At 44.4% G+C, this 18,358-nt stretch overlaps 1 protein-coding gene across 2 annotated transcripts in view; it reads left to right on the top strand.

Moving 5' to 3' along the window:
- The first annotated feature begins 209 nt into the window (after positions 1-209).
- Positions 210-18,358, top strand: part of RAB3C (RAB3C, member RAS oncogene family) — a 349,536-nt gene continuing 331,387 nt past the window's right edge. Inside the window, exon 1 of one of the 2 annotated variants that reach the window (XM_029576748.1) lies at positions 210-449. In XM_029576748.1, coding sequence (XP_029432608.1) covers positions 432-449 — 18 coding nt within the window. In that variant the 5' untranslated portion in view covers positions 210-431. Of the gene's footprint in view, positions 450-923; positions 1,078-18,358 lie in introns of those variants that run through there. The other variant, XM_029576738.1, reaches the window with a different exon arrangement.

Raw genomic sequence — 18,358 nt, 5'->3', positions numbered from 1 at the left:
TGTGAAGAGGTACATTAACCACCCCTTTTGGGGGGGAGGGGCGGCGGTCGACCACCAAAACGCGTTATGCCTTTTATCAATCAGGTCTTACCTCTGCCTTGCAATTCAATAATGTATCTAATGATGCTTCCTTGTGTTAGCTTCTGACACGCTCCCTCTCTTGTTGGCAGAGGGAGCCGCTGTTGGACTGACTAGCCCTGAGCCATACCGGGGCTCTCTGCGCTTGCCGCTTGGTGGCCCAGCTCAGGGTGTTCGCTGCGCCCTCCCTTTGTCAGCAAGGTGGCCGATCCCTCCCCGGCAGCATCGGCCGGCCCGCCCGCCCGCCAGGGCGAGGAAGACATCGCCGCGCAGCACGTCCAGCGGACGCCTTTCCCGGGACCACTCCATACGGTCACGGCCGCTCGCAGCTCCGCTGTGACCGGGAGCGCGGCATGGAGCTGTACGGAAAGGTAAGCGCATCCGACAGAGCAGGGGGAGCCCAAGCAACGGTGCCGCTGCTTTTGAGGGACGTGCACTGAACTAAAGGCACAACCTAGGGCCGTCACTTTGCTCGGGCTCCACGGGGAAAAGAGGGGGGAAATGTTTGGCTTAGTTGCTTTGGTTTTTTTTCCTGCAGTGAGGGTTCTTGAGGAAACCTGCCTGTGGCCTGACTGTCATGCAGTAACAAGAGGAAACGATAGATAAATCCCTCCTCGCTTCACTTTTCCCCCTCCGCTGGGCCGGTCGAGATTTGAATTGAGTGCTGTGCCCTATGCTGGGAGGCGGAGGGCGCACTAGTCTCACCGCCGGGCGGCTAACAGCGCAGGATCACGGGGGTTGTAGTTCTGTGGGACCGTCAGCGCCTCTCTCTAATGCAGCGACTGCCTGACTACCAGTTCCCGCGAGCGGCGCCGGCGCGTGCGAGGACTTGAGGCAGGGACAGCTCCAGTGCTGATGCTGAAACCGGGCTCTTAGCAGACACCGGAGCCGGGCGATCAGCGAGCGAATACTTCTGTAATAATATTTAATAGCAGCACGGATCGAAGACAGTAAAAGGGCGTCTTTTCTGCGAGAATGCGACACGAAGCCTCCATGCAGGTTTGTAATAGTAGATTACGTTGGCTCGAATCAGATAACCATCGCCGAGCGGTTGTCCAACTAAGTGTATGTGCAGCTTTAGCCCTGCAAAGTAAAAAACAACAACAGAGTATATATATATATATATATATATATATATATATATATATATATATATATATATATATATATATATATATATATATATATATATTGTCTGCGTTAGGTGGAATGAATAACATATTACGATGGTTTGCTGAATTCATGTTTGTTTAAGGTCTGGTGGGATTTTGACAGTAGACAATAATCCACATTTCCCGAAATAGGCTACCTTAGAAAGGGATGTTATTCTTCGATTTGTAGACAAAAAAAGATACCGAAGTTAAAGAAATTTCAGTTGAGTTTATTTCTCGGCTCAGACGTTAAAAAGGAATATACCTAGACGAGTGAGATAATCAAATTTGCAGATGACACAAAATTGTGCAGAGTAGTTAAATCACAAGCAGATTGTGATAAATTGCAGGAAGACCTTGTGAGACTGGAAAATTGGGCATCCAAATGGCAGATGAAATTTAATGTGGAAAAGTGCAAGGTGATGCATATAGGGAAAAATAACCCATGCTATAATTACACGATGTTGGGTTCCATATTAGGTGCTACAACCCAAGAAAGAGATCTAGGTGTCATAGTGGATAACACATTGAAATCGTCGGTTCAGTGTGCTGCGGCAGTCAAAAAAGCAAACAGAATGTTGGGAATTATTAGAAAAGGAATGATGAATAAAACGGAAAATGTCATAATGCCTCTGTATCGCTCCATGGTGAGACCGCACCTTGAATACTGTGTACAATTCTGGTCGCCGCATCTCAAAAAAGATATAATTGTGATGGAGAAGGTACAGAGAAGGGCTACCAAAATGATAAGGGGAATGGAACAACTCCCCTATGAGGAAAGACTAAAGAGATTAGGACTTTTCAGCTTGGAGAAGAGACGACTGAGGGGGGATATGATAGAGGTGTTTAAAATCATGAGAGGTCTAGAACGGGTAGATGTGAATCGGTTATTTACTCTTTCAGATAGTAGAAGGACTAGGGGACACTCCATGAAGTTAGCATGGGGCACATTTAAAACTAATCGGAGAAAGTTCTTTTTTACTCAACGCACAATTAAACTCTGGAATTTGTTGCCAGAGAATGTGGTTCGTGCAGGTAGTATAGCTGTGTTTAAAAAAGGATTGGATAAGTTCTTGGAGGAGAAGTCCATTACCTGCTATTAGGTTCACTTAGAGAATAGCCACTGCCATTAGCAATGGTTACATGGAATAGACTTAGTTTTTGGGTACTTGCCAGGTTCTTATGGCCTGGATTGGCCACTGTTGGAAACAGGATGCTGGGCTTGATGGACCCTTGGTCTGACCCAGTATGGCATTTTCTTATGTTCTTATGTTCTTAACCATTTCCATACCTTCAAGTCATTCTAATTTGTATTATTTTAAAGAAATTTCTAATCAAAACTCACTAATTAGATGCAGCACATAATACAGTAAGTACTACATGGCAATAAATTGTTAGAAAACATTGCAGCTTTCCAGATTTGTGGATCTATATAGTATATGCTGATTCAGTAGTTTAGAATAACCAAAGTGCTCAGTAGTACCAAATATATAGAGCAATGCAGATGCATTTTCTGCTTTAGTCTATTCAGTGATTTTAGTTTTAAAACTTAATACACAGAGATTAATACTGGGCTTGAACATGTTTAAACAGGTCTCATATGCATACAAATGAGATTAATACAAATATTGGTTGATTGACTTTTATAGCATTACTGTGTGCACTTTCACAGCAGGGAGGTCAGTCCTAAGAGGGATCATATTTTTTTGTTTAAATTATGTTAGTATTACAAAGATTAAACTATAAACAAAATAAGCAAGTTAAGGAGTGTAACAAAATAAGTGTAAAGAAACCCAATACAGTCTCATTCTAATATATATGATCATATGTAGAGCAGTCTGCTGGTGCTCTGCTCACATAATGTTTTTAAATCTACTTGCATTCTTTTAAATAAGTTATTTATACATAGTGAGGTACAATGGGACTGGATTGTTAAATGGAAAATCACTAATGTTTAGATTTCTGTTTGAATTACTTCAAGGCTTGGCTAATTGCTCTCTATAAATATGTCCTCAGTCATGTTCATTATGGGCTACTTATTAATAGCTGTAATGGGGTCAGTAGGTTTATTAGATGTAGGTTAAATGTAATAAATTTGCTGTTCCTTGTTTATATAGGTCAAACAGTAATAGATCATCAAAAAATATTAAAAATGCACCTTGTGATTGGTTGGAAAACTAGTTCCATATGAGGAGTATTGCTTATCAGTAGCTGAAATTTAGTGCTTTGACTTTTTTTTTTTAAAGGCAATTTAACTGTACATGATTCCGCAAGCCATTCGGCCAGATGACAAAAGGGTTTTTCCCATTTTGTGTCTATGGGAAAAAATGCTTAGTTCAGCTAGCCCTGAGAGAACATGCATAAGATACACGTTATCAGGGAATCACTCATCCACAGAGGCAGTACCAACAAAATAATCCAGCTGAGCATTTCCCTTCTCCCTCAGACTGGAGGAACTTGTTTAGGCAGTTCTATTGGCTTATATCATTAGACTGCTAGAACTCTACAGCCACCATGTTATGTGAAGTGCAGAGTTTGTAGTGCTGTCTTTTTTGTAGCTTTTTAACATAGAAACATAGAAGTGATGGCAGAAGAAGTCCAAACGGCCCATCCAGTCTGCCCAGCAATCTTTCACACCTATTTGTTTTCATACTTATCTGTTACTCTGACCGCTGAGGTCAGGGCCCTTATTGGTAACTTTTTTGTTCCAATTCCCTTCCACCCCACCATCGATGCAGACAGCAGTGCTGGAGCTGCATCTAAGTGAAGTATCTAGCTAATTGGTTTGGGGTAGTAACCGCCGTAATAAGCAAGCTACTCCCGTTTGCTTTCCCTGCCTGTGCAATTCAGTCCTTGTTGGTTGTCTGGATATAAATCCTCTTTACTTCATTCCCCTCTGTCGTTGAAGCAGTGAGCTATGCTGGATATGTATTCTAAGTGAAGTATCATGCTTAATTGATTCGGGGTAGTAACCGCCATAACAAGCAAGCTACACCCATGCTTATTTGTTTACCCAGACTATGTAATTCGTTCCTTGTTGGTTGATACTGAATATAAATAATCTTTTCTTCATTCTCCCTGCCGTTGAAGCAGAGAGCTATGCTGGATGTGCATTGAAAGTGAAGTATCAGGCTTATTTGGTTTGGGATAATAACCACCGTAACAAGCCATTCCAAGTGAAGTATCAGGCTTAATTGATTCGGGGTAGTAACCGCCATAACAAGCAAGCTACACCCATGCTTATTTGTTTACCCAGACTATGTAATTCATTTCTTGTTGGTTGATGCTGAACATAAATCATCTTTTCTTCATTCTCCCTGCCGTTGAAGCAGAGAGCTATGCTGGATGTGCATTGAAAGTGAAGTATCAGGCTTATTTGGTTTTACTAAAAGGTCACATGAAGAGAGAGGCAGAACAAATCAAGAGTTACCTGACCCCCACTTCCAAAAAAAAAAAAAAAAAAGGAAGAAAAATTGCACTAGATGTTATATTTCCAAAGAATAAAGTGATCGGTGGACAGTTACAATGTAGAGATTCATATTTTTGGTTGGTCAGAAGGAAACACAATATGCCTTCTATGACTCTGCATATAAACAAACAAAAAATAAGAAAGAGAGATGCATTAGACCATAGAAATATTTAAACAAGTTAAAGTGACAGCATAAACATTTGTTATTACATTTCTTGTATATTTATTTCAGCTTTTTTATTAAATTAGACATTTTATTTATTTGGATTTATTACCCACCTTTTTGAAAAATGTATTCATGTTCAAGTATTTTGCACAGCAAAATTCTAATGTAAAATTGTTTTAAATTGCCCTTCTGCAAAGGGCAATATCTGAGGGACTATTGACTTTTCTATGAGAACTGATTGATTTGTTTCTCAAATTGATGTGTCCAGGTGAGTTTGTTTTGTGCATGCTATGATAGGAATGAACTTCTCTGTGGTGTGTAGTAGTTGACAGTGAATTTGTACAACATAATATATGTAACAAGAAAATAAAAGGAAAACAAAGGTGACGTCGTTCTGATACAACCTTGCAAGAGACAAGCAACATTATTTGTTAAGTTTCTGCCAAAACATTCAACTGGGAGACAGTTGTGGTCATTAAAGTTAATGTTCAAAAACTTCTCTGTACGTGTTTATATACAGTATGTTGGTCCATAAAGAGGTGCCATCAATTCATACTAAGCCAGAAAATGTAAAAAGAGCTTGGTCATACTGCAGTTTGGTAGACCTTGATCTCTTTCTTGATTTCAGATCTGTCGCTGGCTTCTTTTCTAACGACACATATGCATGTTGGTTTTTTTTTTGTTTTTTTTAATTATGAAGAAAGAGCAATAGTTGAAATGGCTTTACCCTTTTTGGTTGTCCATTACTGATAAGTTAGCAGCAAAATGTAAAGAAGCTTCCTAAGATAGAACAGATATCCACTGAGTTAATGTATATGCAAGTAGTCTATGGTGTTTTCTTTCATATGGGTTCATCTAAAATAAGAAAACTTAATCCTGTATGTGTCTTCGGGCCAGTTGCCATTTTCCTTCATGTTAATGCATCCCATTCAAACAAGAGACCCAGGTTAAGTAATATGCCATATGTTTCACCTTTAGGGCCTTTCATTATGATTACTATCATAAACACAAACATGGTGAACATTGTTACTGAACAGAATCCGAGACGATCTTCTGTCTACGCTGCCATTCTGTCAGTAGACTTCACAATCCCTGAGTTAATAGATTTTTTTTAAATCATAGTGTATCAAAAAGAAAGACTTTCTGTTTATCAAATTATTCATCTGAATCTTTAGATGCATCTTCTCTTTTATAATGTGGTGTTTTTGAAGTGTCTTTTTTATAACATAATCATAGGCATCGCCATTGTGGTTTAAACACTATCTAAATCATACAGGACTGGAAAAAGAGCTCAGCTGGGAAGATTTGGGATCTAGGAAGCAACATATTTTTTCAGGCTTAAATGAAACCTGATATTCTCTTACCCAATAAACACTGCAAATAAATCATAATTTCAAAGTGCTGAAGTAGTTATGACACAGTAAGTTATTTATAGCATGTCAGTTTATTAAACTGCCTTCTAAATGATAATGACAATATGGATTGAAACAGTATGCCGGTACGCATTGCAACTTAAGACCTTGGAATATGCATGCGCTCACCTCTGTATTTGGATGGCTGGGATGCACATGTCAGGTGACTGAATTGAATAAAGGGTCATGGAGAAGGAGACAGTATTAATATTGTCATTACTGAGTTGCAGATGGCTGACCCTAGGCACATAGAGATAAACTAACATAATTATTGAAAGGGTACACACACACACACACACACACACACACACACAATTTGAGCCTACGCACACACACACACACACAATTTGAACCTGATTAGATGCTAAATGAACACTACACTGAATATCTTCCCTAAAACAGAACCAACAATTATGTGAATTTCAAATACTGTAGCTGGGTTAATATTTCCAATCAAGAACTTGTTGTTTTGTATATATTTGACTATTTGCGTTCATGTGGGTATTCTGTAAAAAAAAACCCCAAAACCTTAAAACATAGAATGGGATTCCTCTTCAGTCCCTGACATGTGACCGGTTCTATAAAACAACTTTCATTCTTTATATCTGAAGTCCCTCATATCCTTCTTCCAAATTCTTTCAAATTTTATTTTTTTACTAGGGAGTTTTCCTGGCATAATACAGGTGAGTATGACATATATATTACAAAGAGAGTATTTCCAAATTCTAATTAGTGGAGAGCTAGCCATTTGGATACTGTTCAGGAACCATTAGACCTTTTTATTGTCTGATTCTTCTGAAAATTTGACAGTCTGCTTTCCTTTATATGCATCAAACAGTCCTCTACCATTGTATTACTGCCATGGTTTCACAATCTCGAAATCCCCTTCTACACAGGCCAGCAAGAACTTCATCTGTGTTGCGATCCGGACCGCGGAGGTCCGCGGCCGGCTCCCGCCCTCACCCCAAGCCGCTCTGGGATCCGCGGCATTCCCTCCTGGCCTGGTTAGGACCTTCCTTCTGCCTCTCTCAATGACGATGCTGATGCCCAGCATCTGTTCCCGCCCCCTAGGCATGTGCGCATGCAGGGGCTCTACTATTTAAAGGGGCCAGCGCGGGAGAGGACGACTCCACCCCCTCAAGTGACGTCAGACGCTTCCAATATTTAAACTGGCTTGGCAGTCTTCTCCTTTGCCTTGCAATGAGGTTCACTCGGTTAGAGTCTCTAGTTGCTGTTCCTGACTTCGGCTTGTTCCTGGCTTCTGATTTCGGCTTGTCCTTAGGCTTCTGACTTCGGCTTGTTCTTGGCTTCCGACTTTGGCTCATTCCCCAGTATCCTGCTCGCTTCATCCAGGAGGCCTCGCCTAAGTCCAAGCGGCTCGGGTCCTCCCAGGGGGATCACGGGCTTCCAGTGGTGAAGTTCCAGTTGGCCTCCTGGCTCCAGCTTCCTCATCTTCACTCTCCGGGACATCTCTTCAGAGACTTGCCACAGGAGACCACTAGTAAGTCCAAGTGGCTGGGATCCTAATGGGCTCCTCCTGGGGGGATTTCGGGCTTCTAGTGGTGAAGATCCATTAGGTCTCCCGCCTTGTGCCGCCTGCCGGCTTCGACCTCCACTGTGGACCTTCCCACGGTGCGTCATCATCATCTGTCTCAGCCGGCTCAAGGGTTCATGAACATAACAGTCTGTAACCCACAGGACTTCCTCACCTACACTGCATCCTCAGCACTCATTCCAAAACAGAGGGAATTCTGCCTTCATTTATCCCACTTTTGCAAGCACCCTTCCAACTTCTACAATACATCCACCGTACATATTGTCTGGCATGGTAGGCCCTGCATACCTCTTGCTGTTGCTGTTCTGAACCGGGGTGCTTATCAATATTTACTGAGGTAGTCAGGCTCTATACATACAGATTGTCACATCTGGAGGCCGTTCATTCTTCTTGTTCCTTCACAAAAGGCTGCTGTTTAGAATCATCAAGCAGCATAAGATAACTGTCAACTTTGCCTAAGCAGGATAGACCGATGTGGGTCCTTTTAAATGCTGGTAATGCACCACTCTAGTAGTGGCATGGTTCACAGTATAAAGAAGAAAGCTGTTGCATGCTTACACCCATTAGCTTACTGACACCATCTCCCAGCCAATGGCCTTTTAGGATCACTTTGATGAGGAGGACTGCTCCTGGGGAGTCCTCTAGCTCAGTGGTTCTCAACCACAGAATACACCTAGCCGATTTGTTTTTCAGGATATCCATATTGAATATACATGAGATATATTGTCAATCACTGCCTGTATTTGTATGGAGATCCATCTAATGCATATTTATTGTAGACATCCTGAAAACCTGACTGGCTGCCTGTGTTCCAAGGAATGGGTTGAGAACCACTACTCTAGCTAACTGAGAAGTAAGTCTGATATATTTTTTCTCACAGGACAAGCAGGATAGTAGTCCTCACATATGGGTGACATCATCAGGATGGAGCCCAATCATGGAACATTTTTGTCAAAGTTTCTAGAACTTTGACTGGCACCTATTGGGCATGCCCAGCAATGCACTGACCCTGCATCCAGCAGGGGTCCCCCTTCAGTCTTCTTTTTTACGCGCAGCAGTAGCCACGCAGGTTAAGGATCTCTCTTGAGATCCCTGACAGGAATTTTCCTCACAGAACTTCTTTCAAAATTTTCAAAAAAAATTCTACCCCATAGGGGTCCCCCTATTGATATCCATACTCCGCGGTCAAAAGGTAAGGTTTTACCCTTGTTGCGGTCGATTCCCGTTGAGTTATCCCTTCGGGGCCTACTGGCCATCGACCGCACCGTGGCTAAATTTTTGTCGGAGCCATGGCGTCGGGTTTTCTTCGGTGCCCTGACTGTACTCGAACAATGTCCATCACTGACCCACATGGGGTCTGTGTTGTGTTTAGGGTATGACCACGATGTCCTAACTTGCACCTAATGTGCCCAAATGACACAGAAGGGCCATAAGGCTTGTTTAGAGAAAATGGACTTTCCCTTTCAGTTAAAAACCCCGACTCCATAAATAGCTTCGACAGCTTCGACGTTGTCCGAGCCGGTGCCATCGACGTCTCGCCAGCACTGGGACACCACTGCTGTTCGACCGGTGTCGATGATTCCAAATGTGCCTCCTCAAGAAAAGGACCAAGGAGAACATCGCGAAAAGTGTCGACACCGGCATCGGAAGGCTCAGTCCGTTGATCCAGGCAAGTCCTCAGCATCGACGTCAACAGAGCCACCGACAAAGAAGCCCTATCCAGAAAAGGCCCCATCCTCTTCTGTGACCAGGTCACCGAGGTGTTCCTCACCTTCAGTGGTGCCGGGATCCTCAATTCCACCTTCACTGGTGGACCCTCCAGCTACGCCAGTGCTGCCTCCTACTCCGGTGCCGAGGTTCCATGCCCCAGGCTTCCGCGAGGAATTGGATCGCATGATCCAAGAGGCCATCGGGAAAGCACTTCAGGGCTTCCAATTTCCATCGACGCCGGTACCGGTCCCTGAGCCGGTCACCGATCCGATTCCCATAGCGCTCACACCGCTACTGGGTGGACTGGATGCATTGATTGGTGCCCTGCCTCCGATGGAACCGAGAGCACCGGTGGGTCCAGTGCCTTCTACACCGATTCCATTATCATCGGATGATGAGGAAACACCGATACCCATTCCACAGTCTGGGATCTTACCACCGACTCGTCCATTGATGTTACCGGTCCCTTCGGTGCCTCCAGCGATGCCATTGGTTCCTCCATCGATGCCGTCGATGCCTCCTTCGATGCCGTCGGTGCCACCTCCGATGCCATTGATGCCTAGGCCTGGTCCTTCAGGATTAGCACCATTTCTCCCTGCTGGAGACCCACTAGGTGCTGGAGATCAGCCCTATAATCCTTGGACCGATGATTTGTCCCAGGATACAGATGATCTATCATCAGAGCCCTCTCCCCCAGATGAAAGATGACACTCTCCACCAGAAGATCTTTTTATTAATTTCATCAAGGAAATGTCTGTAACCATTCCCGTTTAGCTTCAGACGGAAGAGGACTCTAGGCACAAGATGCTGGAAGTACTCCAGTTTCTAAATGCTCCTAAGGAAATCATGTCTATACCTATCCATGAAATCCTGCTTGATCTCCTGAAGAGAAACTGGGAACACCATTGTTCGGTCCCACCTGTCAACCGCAAGACAGATGCCACCTATCTGGTACAGTCAGCTCCTGGGTTCCAAAAGTCATAGTTGGATCATCACTCTGTGGTTGTTGAATCAGCTCAGAAGAAGGCATGACATTCAAAACCTCATTCCTCCATTCCTCCAGGGAAGGAACAGAAATCCCTGGATGCTTTTGGCAGGCGTGTCTTCCATGGCTCAATGCTCATATCTCACATTGCCTCTTACCAGTTATACATGACCCAGTATAACATAGAGATGAGCTTCGTTTTTTTCTACCGGGTCGTTTTTTGAGTCGGATGCTTCAGGGTAAAGTTCATTTTTCCTCAGTTAATTTTTTGGAAAAACGAACAAAAACTAAACGGGGAAAAATGAAACCGGCCCAAAAAACGATGCGGGAAAATGAAGCTCAAAAAAACCCAACCCAAGCATTAAAATTCACTTTAATACATTAAATGCAACCCCCCACCTTCCCGATCCCTCCCCAAGACTTACTAACATCCCTGGTGGTCCAGCGGGGTCCCGCGAGGGATTTGTCCCTCCGTGCTGTCGTGCTGTCTGGCCTGCCTCGATCAAAATGGCGCCGATAGCCTTTGGCCTACTATGTCACAGGGGCTAATGGTGCCATTGGTCAGCCCCTGTCACATGGCCATCGGCGCCATCTTGTGCTCCTACCATGTGACAGGGGCTGACCAATGCCACCGGTAGCCCCTGTGACATAGTAAGGGCAAAGGCTATCGGTGCAATTTTGATTACTGGTAGCCGACGGTCCGAGTGGAGGAGGTCGCTCCCGGACCCCCACTGGACCACTGGGGACTTTTGGCAAGTCTTGGGGGACCCTCCTGACCCCCACAAAACTTTCCAAAAGTCCAGCAGGGGTCCGGGAGCGACCTCCTGCACTCGGGCCGGCGGTTGCCAGTATTCAAAATGGCGCCGATCGTCTTAGCCCTCACTATATCACAGGGGCCGACCGTCGGGCGATTTTGACAAAGTAGGTCAAAGGCTATCGGCGCCATTTTGATCAAGGCAGACCAGATAGCACGGAGGGAGAAATCCCTCGCGGGACCCCGCTGGACCACCAGGGATGTTAGTAAGTCTTGGGGAAGGATCGGGATGGTGGGGAGGGGGTTGTATTACAGTGAATTTTAATGCTCTGGGTGGTTTTTTATTTAAAAAAAATAAAATGTGCCCCTCCCCCCGTACAAACCCGAAAAACTAATTTTCCTCGTAATTCGGGGAAAATCAGTTTCGGGGTTCGGGGCCCCCGACCCAAGCCGAATTAGGAAATTTCATTGAAATTGCCTAATTCGTGATAAACAAATGCACATCTCTAGTATAACAGATACCTTTTTGAAAGGATCCAGGACTTCTCTGATTTTTTACCAGAGCAACTCCAGACTCAACTTCATACTCTGGCTCAGAAAGGTCTAGATGCTGGAAAGCACGAGGTCCGCGCTGCATATGATATCTTTGACACTGCATCTAGAGTGTCTGCAGTGGGAATTAGTGCAAGAAGATGGGCCTGGCTCAAATCCTCGCACTTAAGACCAGAAGTCCAAGACAGGTTAGCAGATCTACCCTGTGTGAGCGATAATCTCTTTGGGGAAAAGATCCAAGAGACTGTGGCACAGTTGAAGGACCACCATGAAATGCTGCACCAGCTTTCTTCTGTGCCGTCTGAGTACACTTCCGCCCCTAAGAGAACTTTTAGACGTGATTCTAAGCGGCCGACCTACAAGCCAAGGAAATTTTATCCTCCTGCTTCTAGAGGATGCCCTTCCAGACCTTACCAAAAAGGTCAATCCAGGCAGACTCGGCCTCAAAAGTCTCAGCCAGCTTCTCAGCCTGGACCAGCGTCAGGGCTTTTACTCCTTCCTAGAGATTGTAAGCCACCCTCCTCTTCCATCCATACTGGTTGGCGGTCGGCTCTGCCACTTCAACAGCGCTTGGCATATAGTCACCACAGACCAGTGGGTACTTGCAGTAGTCACTCAGGGTTACCACCTAAATTTCCTGACTGTTCCAGTGGACTCTCCACCTCGGCTGACAGGGGGAACATCCGGCCACTCTCCCTTGCTCAAACAGGTGGTTTCATCCGTCCTCAAATCCCGAGCAATAGAACCAGTGCCCCTCTCCCAGCAGGGGCAGGGGTTTTATTCCCGGTATTTTCTAATAACAAAAAAGTCAGATGGCGTACGCCCGATACTGGACCTCTGCACACAAAACAAATTTTTGCACAGAGAAAAATTCAAAATGGTAACCTTGGGCTCTCTACTTCCTCTTCTACAAAGAGGAGATTGGCTATGCTCTCTAGATCTCCAAGATGCTTACACACACATCTCAATTACTCCATCTCATTGCAAGTACCTGCAATTCCTGGTCGGCCCTCGTCATTTCCAGTACCGTGTACTACCATTCTGCCTGGCGTCCGCTCCATGAGTATTCACCAAGTGTCTGGTGATGGTCGCAGCCTTCCTCGGGAATCTACCTGAGATTCTACCCTAATCTCGACAATTGGTTGATAAGGGCTCCGACTCAGCAGGGCGCATTAACCTCCCTGCGTCTCACTATCAACACCCTGATCTCCTTAGGGTTTCTAATCAACTATCCCAAATCCAAGATAATACCATCCCAAACCCTAACCTTTATAGGGGCCAACCTAAACACTATACAGGCGAAAGCCTTCCTCCCCCAGGATCGCGTTTTCACCATAACATCTCTGGCGCATCGACTACAGACTCGAGTATCTTCAACTGCTCGTCACTTCCTCATACTGTTGGGTCACATGGCGTCCTCTGTGCATGTCACTCTGACGGCTCGCCTAGCCATGAGAGTAATGCAGTGGTCCTTAAAATGCCAGTGGATTCAAGCTTGTCAGCCAATGTCCAGCATTATCCAGGTTACCAAACAGCTCTGTCTGTCACTAGCCTGGTGGATGCACCACTCCAATCTCATTCAAGGCCTTCCATTTCAGGCTCCAGATCCTCAAATTATCTTAACAACAGATGCATCCAACCTCGGGTGGAGTGCACATGTAGGCAATCTGCAGACTCAGGGAACCTGGTCTCCAGAGGAAGCCAAACACCTGCTTTATGTCCGGGATGGCATAGAGTCCCAACAGGATAAACATCCTGCATGAGACTAAATGCACAATTGAATCTTTATGGGTAGAAATCCCTTGTGTGTCGGGGAAGACTATAGTGATAGGAGTATACTACTGTCCACCTGGTCAAGATGGTGAGACCGATAGAGAAATGCTAAGAGAAATTAGGGAAGCTAACCAAATTGGCAGTGCGGTAATAATGACTGATGTACCGATGATACATTTACCCAATATTGACTGGGTAAATGTATCATCTGTACATGCTAGAGATATAAAGTTCCTGGATGGAATAAATGACATTTTTATGGAGCAATTGGTCCAGGAACTGATAAGAGAGGGAGCAATTTTAGATCTGATTATCAGTGGAGGACAGGATTTGGTGAGAGAGATAACCGTGGTAGGGCCGCTTGGCAATAGTGATCATAATATGATCAAATTTTAATTAATGACTGGAAGGGGGACAGTAAGCAAATCCATGGCTCTTGTGCTAAACTTTCAAAAGGGAAACTTTGATAAAATGAGAAAAACTGTAAGAAAAAAAACTGAAAGGAGCAGCTACAAAGGTAAAAAGTGTACGAGGCGTGGTCATTGTTAAAAAATACCATCCTAGAAGCACAGTCCAGATGTATTCCACACATTAAAAAAGGTGGAAAGAAGGCAAAACGATTACCGGCATGGTTAAAAGGGGAGGAGAAAGAAGCTATTTTAGCCAAAAGATCTTCATTCAAAAATTGGAAGAAGGATCCAACAGAAGAAAATAGGATAATGCATTAGCGTTGGCAAGTTAAATGTAAGACATTGATAAGACAGGCTAAGAGAGAATTTGAAAAGAAGTTGGCCGTAGAGGCAAAAACTCACAGTAAAAACCTTTTTAAATATATCCGAAGCAGAAAGCCTGTGAGGGAGACAGTTGGACCGTTAGATGATCGAGGGGTTGAAGGGGCACTTAAAGATCAGGCCATCGTGGAAAGATTAAATGATTTCTTTGCTTCAGTGTTTACTAAAGAGTTTGTTGGGGAGATACCCGTTCCGGAGAAGGTTTTCATGGGTAATGATTCAGATGGACTGAACCAAATCACGGTGAAACTAGTGGTAGGCCTGATTGATAAACTGAAAAGTAGTAAATCACCTGGACCAGATGGTATACACCCCAGGGTTCTGAAGGAACTCAAAAATGAAATTTCAGACCTATTAGTAAAAATTTGTAACCTATCATTAAAATCATCCATTATACCTGAAGACTGGAGGATAGCTAATGCAACCCCAATATTTAAAAAGGGCTCCAGGGGCGATCCGGGAAACTACAGACCGGTTAGCCTGACCAGTGCCAGGAAAAATAGTGGAAAGTGTTCTAAGCATCAAAATCACAGAACATATAGAAAGACATGGGCAGTGGAGTGCCTCAGTGATCTGTATTGGGGCCCTTACTTTTCGATATATTTATAAATGATCTGGAAAGAAATACGACGAGTGAGGTAATCAGATTTGCAGATGATACAAAATTGTTCAGAGCAGTTAAATCACAAGCAGATTGTGATAAATTGCAGGAAGACCTTGTGAGACTGGAAAATTGGGCATCGAAATGGAAGATGAAATTTAATGAGGATAAGTGCAAGGTGATGCATATAGAGAAAAATAACCCATGCTATAGTTACACAATGTTAGGTTCCATATTAGGTGCTACCACCCAAGAAAGAGATCTAGGCGTCATAGTGGATAACACATTGAAATCGTCGGTTCAGTGTGCTGTGGCAGTCAAAAAGGCAAACAGAATATAGGGAATTATTAGGAAGGAAATGGTGAATAAAACGGAAAATGTCATAATGCCTCTGTATCGCTCCATGGTGAGACCCCACCTTGAATACTGTGTACAATTCTGGATGCCGCATCTAAAAAAAGATATAATTGCGATGGAGAAGGTACAGAGAAGGGCGACCAAAATGATAAGGGGAATGGAACAGCTCCCCTATGAGGAAAGAAGAGGTTAGGACGTTTCAGCTTGGAGAAGAGATGGCTGAGGGGGTATATGATAGAGGTGTTTAAAATCATGAGAGGTCTAGAATGGATAGATGTGAATCGGTTATTTAGTCTTTCAGATAAAAGAAAGACTAGGGGTCAATCCATGAAGTTAGCATGTGGCACATTTAAAACTAATCGGAGAAAGTTCTTCTTCACTCAGCGCACAACTAAACTCTGCAATTTGTTGCCAGAGGACGTGATTAGTTCAGTTAGTATAGCTGTGTTTAAAAAAGGTTTGGATAAGTTCTTGGAGGAGAAGTCCATTACCTGCTATTAATTAAGTTGACATAGAAAATAGCCACTACTATTACTAGTAACGGTAATATGAAATAGACTTAGGTTTTGGGTACTTGCCAGGTTCTTATGGCCTGGATTGGCCACTGTTGGAAACAGGATGCTGGGCTTGATGGACCCTTGGTCTGACCCAGTATGGCATGTTCTTATATTCTTATGTAGATAAATTTCCTGGAGCTACAGGCGATCAGGTATGCCCTCAAGGCCTTTCAGGCTTTCCTATCAAATAAAGCCATCCTAATTCAAACCGACAGTCAGGTTGTGATGTGGTACATCAACAAACAAGGGGGAACGGGCTCCTACCTCCTATGTCAGGAAGCTGCACAGATATGGGCATGGGCCCTTTCCTGCTCGATGTGCCTCAAAGCAACCTACTTGCCGGAAGTGGACAATGTGTTGGCGGACAAGCTGAGTTGCACTTTCCATCCACACGAGTGGGCTCTCAACCCCACAGTAGCGGACACGATATTTCAACATAGGGGTTACCCTCGAATAGACCTCTTTGCATCGGTCCACAACCACAAAGTAGACAACTTCTGCTCTGTCATTCGGAGTCACCACTTGCAAACAAGAGATGCCTTCACCCTCTCGTGGGCCAGCGGTCTCCTTTATGCATATCCTCCACTTCCTCTCATTTCAAAGACCCTCGTGAAGCTCGGGCAGGACAAGGGATTAATGATTTGGATAGCTCCCCACTGGCCACGCCAGGTGTGGTTTCCAGTCTTCCAGGACCTATCAGTACGACGACACATTCCTCTAGGGAAGGATCCCCTTCTAATCACTAGGAACGAAGGATATCTGCATCACTCCAACCTCCAAGCTCTGTCTCTGACGGCCTGGATGTTGAAAGGTTAATACTCCAACCTTTTAACCTTTTAAAGTCGGTATCCCAAGTCCTTGTGGCTTCACGAAAGCCTTTAACGAGAAGGTCTTATCGCTCTAAATGGAAGAGGTTTACGGTCTGGTGTACTTCCATGTCCATAGACCCCCTTCACTTGTTCCACTGCGAGGTTCCTGGACTACCTCTGGCACCTGTCAGAGTTAGGCCTAAAAACCTCCTCTATCAGGGTGCATGTTAGTGCTGTGTCTGCGTACCATAAGGGTATAGGAAATGTCTCCATTTCAACGCAACCCTTAGTATCACGTTTCATGAGAGGCTTGCTCCATTTAAAACCTCCACTGCGCCCTCCTGCCCCTGCTTGGGACCTTAATGTGGTTTTAGGATGGCTCATGAAACCTCCGTTTGAGCCTCTCCACTCCTGTGATCTCCGCTATCTCACCTGGAAGGTAGTTTTTCTTCTTGCGATCACGTCTGCTCGCAGAGTTAGTGACTTACAGGCATTAGTTACCTACCCGCCTTACACTAAATTTCTGCATGACAGGGTAGTGCTCCGCACTCACCCTAAATTCTTGCCGAAGGTATTGTCGGAATTTCATATTAACCAATCTATTATCCTATCTACCTTTTTTCCCAAGCCCCATTCAAACCTAGGAGAACAGTCTCTGCATTCCTTGGACTACAAACATGCTCTAGTCTTTTATCTGGGCCGCATGTCGGCCCACAGGAAATCCACTCTATTGTTTGTTTCTTTTGATACCATCAAATTGGGAAAACCTGTGGGAAAGCAGACCCTCTCCTCCTGGTTGGCGGAATGCATTTCTTTTTGCTACCAACAACCAGGCTACAAGACCGTGTAAATGCACACTTGGTCAGAGCTATGGCGACATCAGTAGTGCACCTCCGTTCGGTGCCGCTTGCTGAAACTTATAAGGCTGCTACCTGGAGTTCTCTCCATACCTTTCGTAGCCCATTATTGCTTAGATAAGGCTGGCACACAGGATTCCATCTTTGGCCAGTCCATTCTATGCAACTTGTTTTCAGTTTAACTTCCCAACTTTCTTCCACCGACCCGTTCAGGGTTCAGGATGCCCTCCTAACCAAATTTCCACCCCTGTTGTGCCTGTTGCATGTCTTTGGGTGCATTTGGTGCTTTGCTCGGGCATCCTCAGCTCAGTACTCACCCATATGCGAGGACTACCATCCTGCTTGTCCTGTGAGAAAGCAGAGTTGCTTACCTGTAACAGGTGTTCTCACAGGACAGCAGGATGTTAGTCCTCATGAAACCCGCCCACCACCCTGCGGAGTTGGGTTCATTTACATTTTCTTATTTTATTTTTCGCACATACTTTTTCTATAACACAAGATTGAAGGGGGACCCCTGCTGGATGCAGGGTCAGTGCATTGCTGGGCATGCCCAGTAGGTGCTAGTCAAAGTTCTAGAAACTTTGACAAAAGTGTTCCATGATTGGGCTCCATCCTGATGATGTCACCCATATGTGAGGACTAACATCCTGCTGTCCTGTGAGAACACCTGTTACAGGTAAGCAACTCTACTTTCTACTATTTTTCTGTGTTAGAAGAGTAAGAACTACACACATTGTTGATGGGTCCAATATGTGATGTTAGAGTGACAGCGAGTCTTTCC

This window comes from Rhinatrema bivittatum, chromosome 1, assembly GCF_901001135.1.
Source record: "Rhinatrema bivittatum chromosome 1, aRhiBiv1.1, whole genome shotgun sequence".
Classification (NCBI taxonomy): domain Eukaryota; kingdom Metazoa; phylum Chordata; class Amphibia; order Gymnophiona; family Rhinatrematidae; genus Rhinatrema; species Rhinatrema bivittatum.
This window is presented reverse-complemented; position numbering and strand designations above follow the sequence as displayed.